Source organism: Rhipicephalus microplus, chromosome 1, assembly GCF_043290135.1.
Source record: "Rhipicephalus microplus isolate Deutch F79 chromosome 1, USDA_Rmic, whole genome shotgun sequence".
NCBI classification, from domain to species: domain Eukaryota; kingdom Metazoa; phylum Arthropoda; class Arachnida; order Ixodida; family Ixodidae; genus Rhipicephalus; species Rhipicephalus microplus.
In genome coordinates, this window is record NC_134700.1 from 220,916,095 (window position 1) to 220,934,476 (window position 18,382).

The 18,382-nt window shown below is 45.1% G+C and overlaps 1 protein-coding gene across 3 annotated transcripts in view; it reads left to right on the top strand.

Moving 5' to 3' along the window:
- Positions 1-18,382, top strand: part of ClC-a (chloride channel protein 2) — a 167,321-nt gene that overhangs the window by 34,026 nt on the left and 114,913 nt on the right. For 2 of the 3 annotated variants that reach the window (XM_037412450.2, XM_075891422.1), the window contains exon 2: positions 7,303-7,404. The exons of the other annotated variant lie outside the window; for it this stretch is intronic. In XM_037412450.2, the coding sequence (XP_037268347.2) occupies positions 7,330-7,404 (75 nt within the window). In that variant the 5' untranslated portion in view covers positions 7,303-7,329. The remainder of the gene's footprint in view (positions 1-7,302; positions 7,405-18,382) is intronic. 3 annotated transcript variants of the gene reach the window in all.

Below are 18,382 nucleotides of genomic sequence, written 5' to 3' on the forward strand. Positions count from 1 at the left end.
TACATGAAGTATGACTGATATAGGATATACAGCGTGCCCAGAGAGAGACGTGCTGGACCACTTCGTTTTCCTCTGAATGTTACGTTCGTTTATGCATGTTCAATTTGTCGCGTCCCTATCATCCGAAGGTTAACCAGCCGACACGAATCGAGTGGTTTACATTTTATTTCCGCTCAGACCGGGTAGCCAGTGAGATCTTAGTGTATTTCACGCGGAAAGTAAGCGAAAGCACGCGATGCTGCCTGGCGTGACGAGTTGCTTGTGAGCTGCCCCCGCGTTACGAAACCACGGTAGCTGTATTACCGTGGAGGCCTCTTCCTCGCATGCTCTTCAAAGAGCCACGCGTGTCTTGCGACCGCGAGTTGGAGGCGGTTCCTTTCAGTGCACTGCTTCGCTTTGCATCCTTCTCGAGCTACAGCTTCTTGAATACGCATACATTTGGCTACGCGACCGGACATCGCGCCTACTGCCCTGCGATCGTTGCCGCCAGGTCGGGTGCGTCGTGTTGTGACAACTCCCTGGGCTCGTGTGTGGCGATAGACGCGGTGACTAAGATATAGAATGCGTTCCGCAAAGTGTGTGGGCATCGTGTTGATTTAGAGCCCGAAGAGGTAGCCGGAATAACTTCTTACTCTTGTTTCAAGTTTCGAGTTTTCTGAAGCAATCGCAAAATATATGCGTATATATGCAGATGACACATTTTCAGGAGGAGGCCCAAAAGTGAGAACTGTGGGAAGGTCTCCTATTAGAATCGGACAAAGATATAATGTTAAGCACGTAAATAAAATTAACAATATGATAATTAAAGAAATGCATAGAGAAAAACATCGATAGGGGCAACACAAGGACCACTTAATAGCTGACTTAAGCCCCGCCGCGGTGGTATAGTGGCTAAGGTACTCGGCTGCTGACCCACAGGTCGCGGGTTCGAATCCCGGCTGCAGCGGCTGCATTTCCGATGAAAGCGGAAATGTTGTAGGCCCGTGTGCTCAGACTTGGGTGCACGTTAAGGAGCCCCAGGGGGTCGAAATCTCCGGAGCCTTCCACTACGGCGTCTCTCATAATCATATGGTGGTTTTGGGACGTTAAACCCCACATATCAATCAATAATTAGCTGAATTAATGCGACGAAAACAGATACGTTCACAAACAGCGTAGAAACACATGACAAAACATCAATAAATGCAATGCGGAAACAGAACGGTGTATATCTGATTAAATCGATGAGAGCAGGTATGTTTACAAAGATGATCGAAAATGGTTTAATGGTAACTTTTTTTTCAATCAGTGTTCTGAGTGCTCCAAATGAAACTGGCACTGAAACAAGCAGTTTGCATGCTTTAATTCGTCGCCACTTTCGGTTGCAGAAAATGATTTGACAAAGCCAATCGGGTCGTGTTCTAATAAATGAATTGATAAATTGTGAGAGAATCAACATTTTTTGGTGGTTGTTGACTTTATGCAGCTGAACCATGAGACTATAGCTTTGTATGAGCAAATAGCAGGTATAGTACATTCAATTTTAGAAATAGTGGCTTGGATGATGACCGAGTGGATGGAATTGTTAATATTTTTAGCGCACGTTTCTGAATGCTCACTGAACGAGGTATGTGAGCGTAACAAGTATTTTCCCAACTGGTAATACGAAAGCATGATAAAGTGAGAGAAGCGTATTAGTGCCGAAGCTCGAACGCGTTTTAGTTATATTCCCTTTTGCCGAAGCCTTCTTCTTCTTTTTTTTTTTGCCACCGAATCACTGTGGGTGTCAAATTCGAGATTGTAATCTACAAAGACTCCTAGAAACTTCCTAGAACTTCTTTGGTTGTTTAATTCCATTTTGTTTTGGTTGTTTTTTTGTTGTTGTTGTTTAATTCCATTGGTTGTTTCATTTCCATTGCTTATCCGTATGTGTAAGTTGATGTCATTTTTCAGCTCTGGCAATCTAGGAGTTAAGCTAGTTTCCGAAGACGAAAAAAAGTTACAAAATGCGTTGCCTATCTGTTCGGGATTCAGTGATATTCTGTTTTCGATAGCGATAGCCTTGACGATAGCGGTCTTGTTATCACGGTTTAGGAAGCCATTAATGATAGTCCATTTCTACTCAACGTTTGTGCATGTTTAAAATATCTTTTTTTTTTCACTTGCTTTCGGGCACCGTCTAACTGCGAAGAAACGAACTTGGAACTTTCTTTAAGTCGGGTGTTGAACGGCTGCCTTTTTTTTGTTTTTCGATATAGATAATCTTTTTTTGCGGAGAGAATCTATGAGATCCGCAAACACTGCATGGGCAACGTGGTGTATCGTATCGGTTGTTGAAAATTACATCTCTAGTGCAAACTTTAACCGTATTTAAAATCATCAGGGCAAACTCGCACAGTGGCAGTGAACGACGGAAGAGACTGATTGTACACAAAGACCCGCATTCCGCCTTTAGTTAACCCACGGTGTGAATTTTTATTGTTCAGCAATGCATAGGATAAATCCCCCACCGGCATTAACTTGGAGGTCCAGATCCAGTGCCTATATATATGGGGTGACCAGTGCACGATTGTGCAGCGCGAGAAGTCCGTTTTTTTTTTTTTTTCAATCAAGAAACTCGCTAGCAGATGCTCCCACGTCAACAAGTCTTCCTACTGAAATGGCCCCGCCAAGAATCGTCCTTTGCCCCTCCGAGCAAGCTACTCCGACATAATTCACATTATGGATATATAGGTGATATTTTTCCGACGAAGCGGCCCCCGGAATTCACGGATCGGCAGGTGCATATAGGAGCTATACATTGGTTTGATCCCAGGAACAGTCTGCTATTTGAGTTGGCACTGCTTCGAAGAATGCTATGCGATGCAGTATTTCCGGCTTCTGCAAAATATATCTGGTGACCTAGGTGAACTTGTTCCACGATGTTCAGAGGCGCATAGCCCGTTTGATTTATTTATTTTATTTATTTATTTATTTATTTATTATTTAGATAGGGGGGTAGCTCTACTACACCTTTTATGTAGGTGCGTGCGTGTGTTTCTGTACGTAGGTGTATAACAAACACTCCACCCTAAAAATTTTTACATTTTTAAAGAAAGGTCAAACACCCCTTCCCCCCTGGCTACACTAGTGCCCCAAGAAAAAACTTCACCATTTCTGAACTATTACGACAGACCTCTATTACATATGAGAGATAATCTCGCGTTGTTATAGTATACATGGACCTGCAACCCTAGGGCACATTTTTAGTGCATTTGTAATTTGTGAAGTCACAGACAAACAATAAAAAAAGGATGGAGTGCAGCCTTAATGTAGCGCTCATGCAAGTATCATATCTTTTTTTTTTCCCCATGCCTCGTTGTAGCTCAGCATTTCTAAATTCTCATTCTTCTTTCTTTCATCACTAACAACGTGACCGTAGAAAACATGCGGTATTGACGAAATTGAATCTGTACAAAGCAGTCGTTTCATTTGCCATTGCTATGGTCGTAAATGTGATCATCCTCATCAGCAATTAATTCTTCAAAACTGCCTGTCTTATGCATCAGGCGGGATACCGATTCCTTGAAACCCTTCCGTTCATTTCTTCATTCATATTTTCGACTATTTTTAGACGACTACACCTGGTACGCCATTACTCTTCTTATACTAAACGTTATCGAGAGCTGAACCATAAAGACTTTTTTTACGGACACTAACTATTTACATACAGTTATTTCTTGAGACATACTGAACAAGGGTATTAACGATTTGACCGGTACTGTTCGCGAAGTGGCGCTGTCCGATTTTGTAGAAGCACTGTTATGTTAATATTGCTGCAAATGTGGAGGTAAAACCAAGATTGATCATGCACGTCTCGTGGTTTCTTTAACACATGGCCAGAGTAAACTTCATTTTATTTCATTTTTTTCTTACGTTTACGTCAACCTTATGAACCAGGTACTTGTTTGTTCACTATAAAAATTTACTCCACTCCTTGAGTACTTTAAAATAAGTAAAAGCGGGAAGGGCTCCGCTCAGTAACATTAGGGTACCCACGGTCATCGAAAACTCGCTTTAGGATGATTTCGAAATTTTCTTGATTAATATTTACCTCCCTGCGGCGCCGCTATATCTTGTTTACAATATGTCTTATCTAACCGCTTGCGGTGCCCCATTTTACCTCTGTAAGTGGGGGCAGATTCTTCTGGACCCGAATGAATGTTCCTATCTATCTATCTATCTATCTATCTATCTATCTATCTATCTATCTATCTATCTATCTATCTATCTATCTATCTATCTATCTATCTATCTATCTATCTATCTATCTATCTATCTATCTATCTATCTATCTATCTATCTATCTATCTATCTATCTATCTATCTATCTATCTATCTATCTATCTATCTATCTATCTATCTATCTATCTATCTATCTATCTATCTATCTATCTATCTATCTATCTATCTATCTATCTATCTATCTATCTATCTATCTATCTATCTATCTATCTATCTATCTATCTATCTATCTATCTATCTATCTATCTATCTATCTATCTATCTATCTATCTATCTATCTATCTATCTATCTATCTATCTATCTATCTATCTATCTATCTATCTATCTATCTATCTATCTATCTATCTATCTATCTATCTATCTATCTATCTATCTTGTCAATATAGCCATAAACGCTAAATTCAGCGAGAAAAAAAAAAGAAGGGAGCGCGACGAGGTGATAAGGCATTTAATATTACAACACAGGGTATTTGCATTTGCGTTCTTCACTATTTCATTTGGCCCTCTGTCATTATCATGCAACACTTGATGTGCTTCATTGGATATATAACTTGCATTAATACCCTGCAAGCTGTAATAACCGTGCATCATTGCGCCGCTTATAGCAAAAAGCTGTCTCTTGAGGGCGCAGTCACCAAACTGAGAATGGGTAAAAAAAAAAAGGGGGTGTACGTTTGTGACGCATAGGAAGGAAACTTGCAAGTAAACCGCTTTGATAAATGCGTTGCAAGCATACATGACAAGTGTAAGCGCGCACGCTTTTCTTCATTGCGTTGGTTGACATCACTCAAGTGGCATACGTACCAGGCTCTACTGGTGGCAAATAGTACGCCTACACAGAGGCCCGAAAAGGGTGCGGTTTACACGCGGAGCCTTTACCTGCAGCGAGTCGGGACGTGATGCAAGAATATTTTCCTTGCAACATACGTGCGTGACTAGGTGGCGAATCGACGCAATTGCGCTCTCAGAAAACGACATCGCAGAGGGGTCTTATACCTCGACGTGCAAACGTGGTGCAGTTATAACTACACTACGTTAGCACGTTTCCCTGTAGTCGCGCATACGCTTCCACAAAGAAAACGTAACTCGTTGGAAAGAAACGCGACAGACTCATTGCACTAAGTGCGCTGAATGATGAATAATAAGTTATTCGCACTGAAGCTGTAAAAACATCCAATAGCTGTCTATAACGGTGATGGATCATGCAGGCCCGCACTAAAATGACATATACGATGGAAACAATTATGTTATAAAACGCCGTAAAATATTAGTATTACTATTTCCTATTTGTTATTACTATTTATTATTATTATTAGCAGTAGTGCTACAAAACGCCGTAAAATATTCAGTAGTATTATTATTAATTCACCTGTTTGTGTGCCTTCGTCTATATAGTTTAACGCTGTTTGTGAACTTAGACCAACTATAACCCGAGACCATTTATTAAAAGCAATATATTGTGCTAATTGTTTTCGTCCCTTAAAAACGTATAACGTGCACAAATAAACTCTCTCTTCGGCGGTTCGATAGGATCGTGTATAATACCAAAAACTGCGGCTAGGGTACACTTATATAATTTTTTTTTGTAAGAACAATCTGAATACTGAAAACTCGTGTCGAAAAAGGCAGTTTGGGCTCCGTGATTATAAATGATATATGTAGCAAAGGCAAATGTTGTCGGTTTAGTTAAGATAATTTTAAAGCAGTTTTAGTAAATAATGCAAGGCGTGCAATATATGCATCTGAGGAAGGTGGCGTGAGTAGGACATAATCTTGGTGAAGCTTTATTAAAGTGTTTGCGGTGTGGCCAGTCATTTGACTGTAGATTTGTACGCTTCACAATACTCGTAGTGTTAGAATTAGTGTTAGAGTTTCGGACTTCTATTTATAAATGTGTGAAACTTTGACGCTAGAGATATTTGGTGCTGTACAGGATACGAGTGGTCAAATGTACGGAGAAGTAGGTTTGACTCGTATGCTTATGTAAAATATATCATGCAAAGTATTCAGTGCCGGAATAAATGAGTTATCACGCATAAGCAACGCATAAAATCTCGAAGAGAGTTTTGCGTGAATGAAACATTGCTTTGTATGGTAGTATTGAGCTGCTGTGATCGGACGGTTGCTTTCATTTGCATTACGTAATCGTTAATTTTTTATATAAAAATATGCCGCTGTTGATAAGTTTGCAGCAACACGTTTATCCGAAGTGTTCCGCAGCGGTACAACAGCAAATGTCGCTTGAGCCAGCGTTTTCGCAAATGCGATCCTCTCCACCACGGCAGGAATTCTTCGAAGTCAGGTTTTGGTGAAAAAAACTTGATTTTTCGGAAATGGGCTTTCTGTTTTAAGTGCCCTCCTGTAATATTGAAGACCGGCTGTCTGCTTCGTGCCATAGCATACAGCGAACCTTTACGGAGACATATGTAATGGAGGTTTCGGAGGGGCAGCCTCATGCTTTCCGCGAGATGGTGCAAGGACACTTCGAATTTACCGCGCAAGCGTTCGTTGCACTTTATCGAATGAACCACTCTCGCAGAGCTCCGAGCGACGCACAACATCCCGCGCATTGTGAGAGAGTAGTCGTCCTCTTTCTAGTCGTGCGCTCAATCTGACAGAAATGTCAGGCCCGTCTGAGCTGTTCTACGACTTTACGAGGAATTTTTTCGAGCGAAACAAAGGTAAAACAAGTAAAGCAGATCGCTTCGCGCCATCCGGCCTCGCAGACGACGCCACGAACAGGACGCGTCTCCGCATTGGCGATGCCAGCTTCCCGGAAGTGACGACAGCCGGTGCACCCGGCTTCCCGTCCTCAGCTGACAAGCAACAGCAGCAGCGCGGCGCGCGCCTCGCGCTCGGCTCGCAGTCGGTGGTCGAGCTTACGCGGAGTACGTATGTGTGCGTGCAACGTGTGTGTGGTCTCTGTGGTGAAGTTGACAGTGGTTTCTGTTTTGTTGGCGGCCTGTTCCTGAGCCGCCTCGCCCGCCGTGCGAGCGGCACCGATGTGACCTCCCGTCTATTTTCTCATTTTCGTTGAGGACCCGATACCGACCAAGGTGGCGAAGATGCGAGCCGAAGACATCTTGGCCGAGGAGCAGCTCCTCAACGGCCGAAGCATGCTCGGATTTGAACACACTCTTGTAAGTAAACCAGTTCCCAATCCCCCCACGATGCGGCAGCTGTCCTGCCCGGTTCCGTCCTTTCGCTGAGAACCTCTCGGAATGGAAACCAGTCGACGCTGTTTCTTCTGACACCAGCCGCGCTTTGGAAGTTTGCACGATCATTCCTTGTGCGCGTCGCTGAAAAGGCTAGTGTCTGTTATGTTCCGCTATCAGGCTTTCGAAAAATAAGATAAGGGAAGCCTCGGTTACGCAAGCGTGTTTCTTGTGGCGTGCGCGATGTTGGCGGTGTCGTGCGGTGTGCCGGCGATTCTCTTGTTGAATGTGTGGTGGCTCCGGTTCTCGCCACCCCCGTGCCGCTGCCGTCCAGCGCACGAGCTTGAATGCATTTGACGTCAGTGCCGATGATGAAAGATGGATCTTCTTTTCAGCTGCTCGGATCGCCTAATTGCCGTCGATCAGCTGTCTTGCCCGAGGCGATGCTCGGCTAGCTGCGATGGGTGTAAAGTGAATCGCCGTGGGCGTGTTGTGTGGCAACACAAACTGGCGGCACTGCTGATATGTGGCAACCGGTTACAGCAACACTTTGTGCGACGTAATAGATCAGTACGGGAACATTATTATTGTTGAGGTACATTATGATGATGATGATGATCCTACATTAATGCTGGTTTCGCATCGTCGGGGACGGCACGTGCTCCTTTGTTCTGACTTTCGTTTTTCTTCTAGACGCTTGAGGTACGAAATATTTGACGATACAAAAGGGCGTGTATCTGACAGTCGCACATTTTCCTTTATTCTTTTTTCGCGATTTGTATAGCCTCACCACAGGAAGCTTAAAAACACTTCCTTTGCTCTTTTCATGCCCAGAACAAGACAGGAAAAAAAAAAGTGTTGCAGTAAGAAATATTGTTTTGACAACAAAATTCAGTGTAGCAACTTTAATTAAGAAACCGAACCGTAACAAGAGAAGTCTTCGTTATCTTAGCGGCTGTGGACATCTGAAGGAAACTATGTCATTGTTTCCATTAATACAGACATTGCCACGTGCTATACAATTAAACGGAGAATGACTCGTGCTTTCTTCTGTAAATGCTAGATAGTAATTGTTTACTTTCATAAAAAATTATATATGGATTGTTTATAAGTTCTGGCGTCTCTAGCATTGACATAGAGGGGCGTAGGAAACTATTCTGCATGTACGATTCGTCGAAAGACAGCTGTTTCGTTGCCCCGCGCATATTACCTGTAACCTCACTGAAGCTATTGGTGGCGGTGTTGTGGAACTCAGGGAAGTGTTCACCACACAGCTGCTGAGGCAATTTTTCCATCGCTTTGCTCCCGTTTATGATGTTCTGCCAGTTTTCCGGAGCAAACCGTGTTGCTCAACTGCTTCTCCTTTCCTTATTGCACGATTCGGGCAGCTGTACAGTGTAACGGAAACGGCTGTAACGCGTAGCAGTCTGCCGATTGCGTAGAAATGCCTGCCGATACAGCTGTGTGGCGCACGTGGCTTTGTTTCGCAAGCCCTGCAGTCGCCCCTGATAGGGCTCATTTGTGCACTTCCAATTTTAATCCCCCCCCCCCCCCACACACACACACACCTTCACACCGAGTCAATGCTGAGGTATCATTCCACTTTTGTTGTAATGCGAGATCTTTCGGAATACCTCTGTGCCTTTCATATTTTGTCCCCTTTCTCTCTCCCCATCCCGGTCCCATTGACAACACACTTTACACAATTTCTTCATTTTACTCTCTTGCAAAAAGTGAGAGGCCGTAAAACTTGCGAATAGAAATATACCAGACACATTGAAATCTAATGTATCATGCGAATAAAAAATAATAGCAAAGTTGAGAGACAGAAGGATACGCAGGCTATATAAAGGGCGAAAGAGGACGGAGAAATGTATTATTAAAAAAATACTGGGGCTAATATTACTGCAGACCACCTAATCAAGAATAGGTTGACACTGTGTGTCTGTGTGTGTTTCAATGAATGGGTTATGGATTCACCTTGAAAAATCAGCTCAAGCAACGCAATAACGAAGGAAGGCTGAACGAGACCGGCGCTGCCTCGAAACTGGGAATTCTATTAAAAAGCACACATCCAGTGATGCACGATCATGTCACGTGCACTCCGAAACCGTCATATATCAGAAAGGGTTTAAAACAAGCTTGCGCAATAGACTCCAAGCACTGAATGATTCCACATGAAAAATTTGAGCTCGCCTTATGACAATGACACTGATGGGTAACTAGTCAACTATTTTTTTCTTTACAAATATGACACACTTCAACGATTTTCCTTATGAGTTATGGTTCGTGGATTTGGCTAGATGTCAAGGCCTACTTCTAATATTTCGGGGTTAGTGTGCGATACTGTGCTGCTTTCGGTTTCGCGCTGACCTTCTGAAAAATGATTGAGGCGCGTGCAGATATAAAACGGTGCGGGATGGATCGGCTTCGAAGAACAACATGGTTTGCGATTTAGTACATCCTGTGGAAAATACGTTAAGGCTTTCACATAACACACACACACACACACACACACACATTTCGCAAAAAATTTACCGCCAAGCCAACCTCCGATGTTTTCCATCAGGAAGCGAGATTGAACGGAAACAAACAGATTATACACATGAAGACAAAGCTACACCATTTTGCCTCTCCGCTACAATTCGCTACCCGATCAGCAAGTTTCTGCAGAAGGCGAGCCTGGAACACTTTCGTTCGCACACAGTATTCTTTTCTCCGTGAAGCTGGTATGGCGAGCTTGTATATAAAACGATGGATATAGCTTGGCTCACTAAAGTTTCTTTCGGTTAGTGCACACCTTAACATGGCATTTCGCCCCGAAGTTTTCATTGAAATCTGTTGAGAGATAGAGTATTAGACATGAAAAATAAATAAATAAAACTTGCTCGTTGAATGCAAGAACAGTTAATGAAATCGGTTGAAACTATGCACGTATACAGTCAGTTGATCTTTGCCCAAAGTGGTAGGCGCATTTAAACGTCGTCTCATGAAGGCGAGCCTATAATCAACGAAGTTTTCAGGAAAAAATTGGATTGAGTTTAGATATTATTTTTGTGGCCTTTAGGAGCTGGCTTTCAAGTACGATTTTATTATACCTTCACTGGTAGTGCCTGCAAGTTGTCATTATTTCTGTCTTTTTTTTTTTTTGCTTTCAAGCCTTGCATTTTTTGACAACACGGTATCTTTGATGGTCAGAGTTTACCCTCTGAATAGGCACTGTAGCGTGAACTTTTGCTTGCACGCTGTGTTGTCGTCCTCATACGCTGTTCCCCTTCCATTATTTCGACGTTCCTCCGACATTTATTCCGCACGAGTATTTTTTTTTTTCCCATTGACCTCCAGCCGCTATACTTAGCGCGGGTTCCAGTCTCTATCGGTCATTGCTCGAGCACAAGCTGATTGTCTCAACGGATGTCAATAGAGCGCGTCACAGCGCCCGCGGGCTGTCAGCACTTTCGGAGCAACAATCGTTGTCCCCATTTCCAGTCGGAGATCTTGGCCTCGACAGGCCCATAGCCCTATCGTTCCGACCGCACTGGCTTCACTTGTTTCGTGATAATGACACCATAAACGATGGAAAGACAGGGATGTTAATCAATTTAGAATAACCGGTATGCTATACTACATTAGTGAATCGGATGGTGAATTTCGAAAGTTAGAGTAAAGAGAGAGAGGAGAGCACACGTGCTTAGACAACGTCGCAGACAGTCACGTATAGGCATCGGCATGTTGCTGAAAAAAAAAAACCACATGCCCCCCCCCCCTTCCTCCCCTCCTCTTCCTCACCTAATCTCGAGCTCATCAACATGCACACTTGTCTTCTAAACAAGCCACACAAACAGTACCCCCTCACCCCACTTTGATGCAACATGTGTTTGCATACCCCCACCCACACCCTAGACCAAATCCTGCCGATAATATGTGTGTACAACATCACAATCAGTCTAATCAGGTGCTCGTGCGATTCCGTTGTGCTTAAACACAATTTTAGCAACGCCTTCGTCGCCTTCATCCACGATTACTTGTCGGGATGACGTTCGAGGATGGTTGCTGGCGACATCGGTCAAAGCGAGCTGTCATGAGCGATCGTTTCTGCATGCACAGCGAGGATAGTCGCTGATGATGTGCTGTGAGGTCTTTTCGATACAACCGTCATGACAGTGAGCGTTGTCGGCCATTAGGAATAAATAAGAACGCGAAGGGATGATTATAGTTAAAAGAATTAAAAAAAAAACAGACATTTTAACCTTAGGCTAGCGTATGGTATACGAAAAACGCTTGTATGAATGAACTTACTCATACCGTGAGTGAGAGCAAGCTGGCAATAAGTCAGCGAACATACAAGACGTGAAAGACTCGCTGTATTTTAGGGGGAACAGATACTGAGTAGCAACAATATTTAAGTTTCGCCTAAATGGCCAAAAAACCAAAAACAAACGAACAAGCAAGACACTTTGAAATCCACAACGCACACTGTCGCTGTGTCTGTGAGGTCCTGCCAAGGCTCGAAATTCGGAAGACTCTTTAGTTCTAATTTTTTCTGTTTAGGTAATCGATATTTTGCCGCTTAATATTGTTCATTGTCGGGGCCTTACGTCCGAAAACCGCTATATTAGAAACGCCGTTGTGGAGGGCTCCGGCAATTGGGCTACCTGGCGTTCCTTAACGTGCACCGAAATCTAAGTAGGCGGCCTCCAACATTTCGCATCCATCGAAGTGCGGCCGTCGCAGCCGGGACTGAATCCCGTGACCTCCAGGTCGGCAGTCGAACGCTATAACCGTTTTACCATCGTGGCAGCCGGGTTAACCATTGCTTTCGTCGCTAAGTTACTGATTAAGTGTCCCTATTTCTCTAGTATTTCTTGATTGGGTGGTCAATGAATAAAATAAGGACATAGCCGTGTTTGGGCTTGACAGGTCTGATTGTATGTAATAATTGTCTCTGAGGTTGAAATATTCATAGAAATCAGTAGTTTTAAAATAATTGAAGAGCTCAGAATAACGGAACATTCATGACTTCTTTGCGCAAACACGTACACGGACACAAGGAAAAGAGGCAAACAACACGGGCGCAAACTCACAACTGGTTTATTTTTGTTGTTTGCCTCTTTTCCTTGTGTCCGTGTACGTGTTTGCGCAAAGAAGTCATGAATGAGTACCAACTCGCCCAACTTTCAGTACTGTTGTAACGGAACATGTTTAAAATCTTGATTGTCTCGTCGCGAAACGAAATACTTTGCGGTTTTCAGCGTTTGGAGTTGGAGCGCGTTGCTTCTACTCGAGATGAGAGGATGCGTGCGAAGCCGCGGCTGGATTTACCGACCCGTGGCGTTGTTACGGTTCGAGTCGTACAATATTTCTACTCGATATCGCGCGAATATGAGGAAGCCCTTGGCAGAAGTTGCAATCGTCCGTTAAACTATATTGCTCTCGCAGCTTCGCGATGACGTAAGAGGTGTGCGCCGCGCAAATATTTCCCGCGAGTGTCGGATGGGAAATTTTTCCGAATATCTTCACTTGCGTGGGGGTGGAGGTTGAATCGTCAATGTTCTCGGCACCGAACGCATCTTCAGGGGGCGCACACGTGCTCCACGAGCGGCCGGCGTTCGACATTTCCATCCTCGCCGATAAGAGGAACGAGAGGGAGAGAGAAAGAGAGAAAAGAGTAAGCACGGAAAAGAGGAGAGTGAGACGAGATAGCGAGAGAGGATCGAGCCTCACGCGAAGGCGAGCAGGGAAGACGATACGCTCCACTTACACGGCATGTGAGCAGCTTCGTCGGCCCCCGTTTCAGCGAGCTCTTTCGGCACGGCCTCGCCCGATGCGCCTCCGTGTGCTTTACATATCGCGCTGATGTCTGCTTTTAAGACTATAGCTGCACGTTCAAGCGCACACAGGCAGCGGCGATTCCAAGCAAGAGATCTAGCAACCCCCCCCCCCCCCCTTTATGTTTGCAACCCCTGAAGGAACTAACTTGTGGGCGCGCACCCCACAAGTTAGTTTCTTCAGCACCCGAAATGATTTCTTTTGCTCAGTTCTGTTCATTCCTTGTCATCCACAGTTCACGACCTGGGAATAGCTGCGATAACGTGTATCTACGCGAACTGTCGGAGTGCGACAGGGAGTATGGCATATGTAATAAATCTTCACTGATATTTCCTTTCATGTGTGCCTACTGTGATTCATATGTACGATTTCTGTTGCACAGCAAATGAATTCTGGTGCGAAGTCAAATTACTGTTCTTTTTTTTTTGAGGTTCAGAGCGCAGCCCGGATAAGGGAGGGCGGGGGCAATTAAGCTCTTTTTTTTTCCCCTCCGCTCACTCGTCAAAATAGCACCGCCCCCTACGGGCTGTGGGTCAACAGGTCAACACGTGGAAAGGCAAATGCCGAACATATATACGCGAATACGAGCATACGAACTGAGCGCTGTGGCCGTTCGGTTCCACTCGGCCGAGCGGGACAAAAATCCGCGCGGAGACGTGTTTTTCCGCTGAAACTTCGGGATCCGTATATGCGCGCGTACTCGAGCGAGAAAGAAAAAAAAAACGCAAAAAAGTGCGGGCAGCTCGAACTTCATTGTTCTTCACTTTCGGAGTCGTTTTCTATAGCCGTACAGCGTGCTCGTGCGCCCTTAGCGTGCTTCCTTCGTCGGCAGCAAGTATTGGTTTGTCGTTCAAGTGACGAGGTCCCGTCAGCAGCCGTCGCTGTTGGTTCGCTGGCACGTCGCCATGCTGTGCATGAGCGCCGCATACCGCGGCTCCGTTGCTTCGCTTCCCTTTTTTGTGTCGCTGACGCCTCTCGTCACTGTCGGGACGTCCCTCCCCGCCCCCCTCAACATCCCCCCCCGAATTAACAAAAAAAAAATTCGCATGTGTCTACATATGCGTACACGTACAAGCGCGTGCAGGAACATACATGCAGAGTGTGTCCGTCAGCCCGCCGTGGTGGAGCATGTGTGCTCGACTGCTGACCTGATGGTGGTGGGTTCGATCTCGGCCGTTGTGGTCGCATTTCGACGAGGGCCGTATGGAAGAGTCTTGTGTACTGTGCGAAGTCGGTACCTGTCGAATAACACCATACGTTCGAAATTTCCGGAGCCACCCGCTACGGCGTCTCTCGTAACCATATCGTGGTTTTGGGACGTTATAAACCCATATACTATACGTACAGAGTGGTTAACCCTTCACCCCCTTCCTTCCCCCGAAGAATAATTGTTGCTATAGGCCCCTGGTACAATGAGCCAGAAAGAGAGAGAGAGAGAGAAAACTGGACTCTGTTTTCAAACGAGCTTATGTACTTGCCTTATAATAATTCGTAAAAACAAGCGCCAGACAAATTGTACACGGAAAGCGTATACATAATGGAGGTGCTGAGTGGCTAATGACGCACACTTGTCGCGGACGATGTAATTTTTGCGAGCTCGGCGCCTCTTTATTCTACGCAAAGTTCTGGTGTTTATTATGGTTTTTTTTTATTTGGAGTAGTTAGTATAGTGGGCTTGCTGACTGTAATATTGATTAGTTCTAAACTGGCACAAATCAACTGCGGAGTTCAGGTTGCGAGTTCGGTCGTACACTTAAATGGCAAAAGTAGCTTTGAGTACTCAAAGTCAGCCATAAAAAATAAATGAATAAATAAATAAATAAACGTGTTGTGTTTGTGTGTATGCATATGACAGTATTTGTCAATTAGTTATTATTTATTACAAGCGTTAAGTCTTCCCGAGTATCTATCTCCCCTCATTCTTATTCTACTGCAAGAGAGGTAGGGGGCCAAAAAAGAAGGTGAGCAAGATCGAAAATGAAGAGATACGTTTAGCTTTGACACGTCGTATAAATTAATTTACTAAAAAAAAAGCAGGCGCGACGCAGGTTGTCGACGCTGAGACGTTGTTATGTAATATCCTTTTGTCAAACAGGCGCGGATCGGGACAGGTGTGACGGACAAGTACGTAGGCGTGGCTGCTTAGCTTTACGCCATCGCCCGCGGAGCGACAGGCTGCGTCCAGTAATCGTCCGAAGACAATTTAATGCGAGGCTCGCGAGGAGGCTGGTCGTTTTCACGTATACCTCGCGCGTCGCTGTATAAGATGTGTCCTTCGTAGTTCTGGTAATTTTTATGCGCTTTATCAAAGACGTCTTCCTATTCGCAGAGTGGCAATTCTGAGAAAGGAATAATGATGGCATGTTGCTTGGTGAAAGTTGCTCGGGGATTGCGTTGAACTTGGAACGAATAGCTAACCTAACCCAACCCAACCTAACCCAACCTAACCTAACCTAACCTAACCTAACCCAACCCAACCCAACCCAAACTAACCTAACCCAACCCAACCTAACCTAACGTAACCTAACCTAACCTTCGATTAAATGGACCTGTAGGGAAGCCTAAGAAATGTCGACTGTGTGTCAGTTCAGTCGGGACAAGCCGAACGTGTTCTATCTGACAAAAAAAAAAAAAAGTTATGCTGTTTTCTTTACTATACTCTTCACTCTACCGATTACTAGACACATCGATCAGGTGACGTTCAGTGTGGTGCTTTTCTGTACACAGCAGCAAGTTTAATGGCCTGACCGCATGCTGGTGCCCGGCTGGCCTCTCTTCTGATAGCTTTGTAAGCCTTCCATGTGCGGTTTTTCTTCTTTCCCACAATCCTGCATGTGAAAAATGCATATATAGATTGCTTGATTAATCGATTGGCTAATCGCTTCATTGATGTATCATGTCGGTGTTGGACGGTGCGCTGCTGATCACGATTAAGCCTTATCGGGTTCACATCTCTCATCAGTGATTGACACACTATAATTCTGTTGCACGGCAGATATGGTCAGATCGCGATCAAGTGCGAACGTGTGAGTCCGGTGCAATATATCGCAAATGAGGTGCTTGTTTGGTGATTACTCGACCTCACTCGCACTTCGATATATGGAGGTCATTCAATCACCACGAGCAATGCTGCTACGCAGTTCCCAGTGTTGGATGATCCCTTTGTCTTCTTCCGTTTATAACCGGAAACACATTGTTACGGGAAACGCGGACAAGCAAGCAGTGATATACACAGAGCGCATGAGCGCCAACGTTGTGCGCATCACTTTTTTGGTTCTTCCCGCTTCACAACTCAAGACCCATCTTAACGTTGTATACGATATATAGGCGGAAGCGGAGAGAGGGGACAGAATATTATATGTATAGCGCTCTGCTAGTTTGTTTGTTTTCGTACTTATTCTGACACATACGTAAGGGCTTTCGCGAGCAGTGCCGAACGCACCTGTCCTGCTGCACCTGTTCACTCACGAGTTGAAGTTTTATGCGGTGCAAGCGCTTTCCCTGCGGTCGACATAAAGAACCGACTCGATCGTGGCGTCACGACAACTGAAAACGACAGTGGTGTGTTTGTGCGTGCGCGTTGCCCCGATGTCTGCGCAATTGCGCTACAGGGTCTCCCTGGAACAGGTTCTCTCGCTTTCCTTGCCGCGCAGCCCGGCTTCTTCGCTTTTCCCCACCTTCCTGCCGTTTCCTTGGCTGGCCGTCCGTAACGGCTGCATCGGGCGCTTTGAGTGACCGATTCGCGAATACATTTGACGAGCGAACGATGGAAGAGGCGCTCAAATTTACCGCCGCTGTTGTGCTCCTTCGCGTAGCCGCGCGCTGTAATGTTTGCAACGTTACGTCTGCGCAGTGCGGGCAGGGGTTCCTCTCTCTTTGCGTTCACGGAAATGGAGGGCGCCCCCCAGGTTTTTCGCGGGGATGCGTGATCAGTGCCTTGCTTCCCTCTGCGCTATGTGTGTGTTCACGCAGTGTACATTATGACGTAGGAGGCGCGCTATTAATGCGGCGGACGGCAGGGACTGGAGGCCAAGGACCGTCAATCCGGAAAGAAGAGAGCATGAAAGGAAATGCTTGCCTCCTTTAGTTTTTTTACTCACCATGACGTGCGTATGATCCGATGGCACACATCTCGTTTAGGAGCGTTATGCCGGGTTCGTCGCGCAGTCGCCATATAGCTCGCGTTTCGGATATCGCGTGATATTTAGGTTGTCGGACACCCGCTTCATGCAGAATGTTTTGTTGATTTTCACAGATGCGGAAAATCAGGTTGAGCGCGCGCAAAAAATAAAAAAAAAAAGACACAGCTTTGGCGCAAAGGCGAAGCAATGAACGCGATATAGCAACAAATTGGAAGGTCACGCGCAGAATGGCAAACAGATCGAAACGTGCCCCGCGTTTATCACGCACAAATGAGGAACCAAACGTACTCATAGGTACAAATAAACGCGAATAAGCGTCTCAGTTGCTACTTCGCCCTGTCTGAAAAGCGTGCCCCTTATCGCAAACGGAGCATGTGCAACGATTGCAGGGACCTTTGTGCGCGCGGTAACTACAACAGAATACGTACGAGACATACGAATATTTCCAATGCAAGTAAGGGCGCGCGATCGAGCGTACACCCCCTTTAAGCTCTACGCGGGACAAAGTACGCGTGAGAGAGAGCCGCAATGCGCTCACTGTGCCGTCTTGCTGATAATGCTGAAAACACGATAGTCCCCCCCCCCCCCCGAGATGCCCGCCAACAGCGGTTTAAGTGGCAGATATAAATAGCTTGCCGTTTGAACCTCCAAAGAGGTACCTAACGGTGGCTCAGTTTTTTTTTTGCTTTATTACTTGTTTCCAGACACTATGTACATGAACAATGCCGTAAAGGTCGCGAAGACAAGTGGTAGCAGTCCTACTGAATAGACACTAGTTTTAAAATTCCTTGAGAGCTGTCAGGAGTTCCACCCTTGACAACCACACAGGAACATACTCCTGCAGTGTGTTTCCGTAAGTTCCACAAATTTCACCGTGCACTCTCGAAAGTATACATTCTTGCGGGTCGTGCATCTGAATCACTATGAAATCTTGCCATACGGGCCCGCCATAAACAGTGGAGGCCTGTTAACATTATTAAGTCAAATGGCAA